The 3,230-nt window shown below is 35.2% G+C and overlaps 1 protein-coding gene across 1 annotated transcript in view; it reads left to right on the forward strand.

The window, feature by feature from the left end:
- The first annotated feature begins 209 nt into the window (after nucleotides 1-209).
- LOC125033431 (telomere length and silencing protein 1 homolog) overlaps nucleotides 210-3,230 on the forward strand; it is a 4,260-nt gene continuing 1,239 nt past the window's right edge. Inside the window, exons 1-4 of the mRNA XM_047624923.1 lie at nucleotides 210-452; nucleotides 935-1,046; nucleotides 1,191-1,333; nucleotides 2,575-2,743. Coding sequence (XP_047480879.1) covers nucleotides 316-452; nucleotides 935-1,046; nucleotides 1,191-1,333; nucleotides 2,575-2,743 — 561 coding nt within the window. The 5' untranslated portion in view covers nucleotides 210-315. The remainder of the gene's footprint in view (nucleotides 453-934; nucleotides 1,047-1,190; nucleotides 1,334-2,574; nucleotides 2,744-3,230) is intronic.

The following is a 3,230-nucleotide window of genomic DNA, read 5'->3' on the forward strand; positions in this document are numbered from 1 at the left end:
ATTGAATTGTAGCTCCTATAGAATAATACAAATAAGCAGATTATTGTCTAAAAGAACGTTTGTAATGGATCGTATATATAAAGTAAGATAACCATTTAAAGGACTTTATTCAATAATAGAGAAAAATGTGTGAAATAATCAAAGAATTGTTATAAGTGTTATAAGATTAGCACTGAACTTTATATAGCTACTTTATCGCCTGTAAATAATTGCATTTACGCTCCCTCGTTGTGTTGAGTACGAGTTTGCAAACAATTGTAAAATTTCTTAGTTTTTGCTTATTTTTTCACCTCAAGTCGGACTCTCTGACACGCCATGTCCTCGCGACAAGAAGATAAAGTCGAGGAGAAGCCAAAAATATCTTTTAAGAAGGTAAAAGGCAAGAGTATTAGGCGAAGAAGAGAATCTGATGAGGAGGAGGAACCCAGTCCAGGCGAGGAAGAATCTTTATTGTGAGATTTAAGTATTTTTTTTTTCTTCATTTTTCGACATTTTCGCCTAATCAGGAAATAATCAGAGTTATAATCTTGACAACTGTCCTGAATGGAATCACATCAAGAGACCGCAGTGGCCTCCGCGCTTCGGCAAAGGTCACCAAACCTTCACAATATATTTATATTCTGCTGTTTCTTATTGTGATAATAAATCATCAGGAAAGTTTGCAAGCTGTGCTGAGTGTCAATTTGGTGCACTGATAAACCAGTAATTATTCTTCTATACCTGATTCAGGACAGTTGATAGATACTTTATGCAAGTTTTTATATTATAAATTAGTCAAAGAATTTTTTAATGATAGATTTAGAATAATATAATCATAAAAACTTAATTTGGAATGTTATAGATTTCCTAAACAGTGTAACCAATAGATCTGGCAATAAAAATTCAGTATGAGGCCTCACAAATATGAGCTAATATATTTTATAATGCACCACAGAGCAAAACTGGAAGAGAGTAAAGAGATGAGAAAATTTAGACGTCGGCAGGGAGGTATCAGCGCGGAGGGACTCTTGGTTGGGGAAAAGGTTGAAAAGAAGGAAGGTCCAGATGTAAGTTGACTTGAAAAAGTTATCATGTGTATATTGTGTATATTCATTTTGATGTGTTATTATATTTGTATATTTAATTTGGTCTGATATTTTTTTTTATTCTTATGTTATGGGCTTTTTAATAAAAAATATTTTTTTGAACAGGATGATCCATTTAAAACTAAGACTGGAGGTATGCTTGATCTGAGTCAAGTGAAAAATGCCAAGAAATCCGATGATGCTTATGATACGGGTATCGGAACGTCCTTCTCAGCAGAAACCAACAGACGTGATGAAGATGCAGAAATGTATTTATAGCTTTTTTATTTTGGTTTAATATAATCTATTAGTACAAAGCATGATAATGTTAGTCAGTTTAGTACTTTACATTCTATGCGAATCTTTTGACATAAATGGTATTCTAGGTCATGGTTGCTTGGCAATTACACTAGTAATACTGGAAATTTGTGTTACAAGAGACCTCTGACCTCAGAGATGACTCTCAGAATCCAAACAATGACCATTGGTCATATGACATTCCAGTATATTGGTATTGAAAGTGCTTATTTAGCTTCTTTCTAGTGACTTTTCAAGACTTGAATGGACTTCATAATAGGTAGAGCATTTGGTGGCAGCACTGGATACTGTGTAGGTCACTGACTTTGATCTTAATAATCATGTTGGCAAACTGTCAAGAGTCTGGAGACCCAAGTGGCAAGGCCCTGATATTGCTGGTATTGCTATACAGTAATTAAACTCAGACTCTTTCCTGCCTTGGAGTCTCACAGTGACACCTTTTGCACTGGAGCATGAGATGCAATTGGCTGGATTATGTGTCCAGCCAATGACTGCACCAAGAAACTAGTGTTGGACTTACAGGATCCAGGACTACCCACTCAGGCTATGCAAACAAGTTGTTCAACAACTTGAGAATAAGACACACCTGAGTGGAGAAAGCCTTTGGAAAGACCTAGAAGTTTGTAATTTGGGCAAATCAACCAAGCCAGTCATGAGAAACCAAAGATGGGATAAGCCCCTTTCTAAGAGCACTCTCGTGGCTGCAAATTAATAGTGGATGCGGTAGTGTTTTCCTCTTGGTGGTAGCTGCTTTTAGTTTGGTTTGTACTAGATAATTTCTTTGTTAAATCTCAAAAGATTTATTACAATCTGAAGTCAGGTAATCACTGGATGCATGTTTGAATTTGTTTTGATCTTTATTATGGAATCATTGATTGTGGACACAGATATAGCATTTAGATGAGTGTAACTGCCAACAGTGTTTTCGGTATGATGGCTCCAGATTATCATTGTGTGCTATCATGTGACTACACCGTCATGTGCATTTTCTATGGCAACTCTGTTTAAATCAATGATCTGCTCATAACAGACTAACTGCTTACATCATGTCACAGGCTTTGATTAGGCTTTGTAGGCATATGTCCTAGGTAGTTGTGATTTGGTTACTTGTCCTATGATAATATCCATTAATTAATTAATCAATCAATCAGCATTCTTAAATTTTCTTCCAATAATTGAACACATCTCACAGGCAAAAGTACATTGAGGAGAATCTTGCAAAGCGTAAGGGACTTACATCTGTGGAAAAACAGGATGACACTCCAAGACACCTGACCCTTGAGGAAGCAGCTCTTCATGCTGTCCCAGATATCTTGAGGGTTTCAACGACTAAGAAGAGTGAGGAGATGTTGAGTAACCAGGCAGGTTTCTTTTAATGTTTGTCTTTATGTTAGCATATTTATATTTTTCAGTTTCATTTTTTCCAGGAAACTTTAAGCTCAGAGCAAGATTTTAAGAGTAGTTTCATTTCACTAACTGGTAGTCATTTTCACTAGTTTTTGACTGCATTTTGTGGTGTCATTTAATAAATTTCAAAATATGGGGTTTTGCTTTGGTATGTAGATCTGGACGGTTTCAAGGGATAACCATATAATGAGTTATTATTTTTTCCTTATTCATGAAGGGAAAAAAAACAGTGAGGGGTGGTGTGTGCCTTTCATAGAAGTTATTTAACTTTTTAAAACCTTAATATACTATTAAAGACAGGATAGAAGAAGCAAATGTTTGTATATCTAACAATTTTAGTAATGCCAGTCCTCTGGGTATAAAAACACTTACATTTGGACTAGGCACAATTTATAGAAAAATGCATATGAAGCAACAGATATCTTTGGTTTATTTTTCTAT

This window comes from Penaeus chinensis, chromosome 16, assembly GCF_019202785.1.
Source record: "Penaeus chinensis breed Huanghai No. 1 chromosome 16, ASM1920278v2, whole genome shotgun sequence".
In the NCBI taxonomy this organism is placed as follows: Eukaryota; Metazoa; Arthropoda; class Malacostraca; order Decapoda; family Penaeidae; genus Penaeus; species Penaeus chinensis.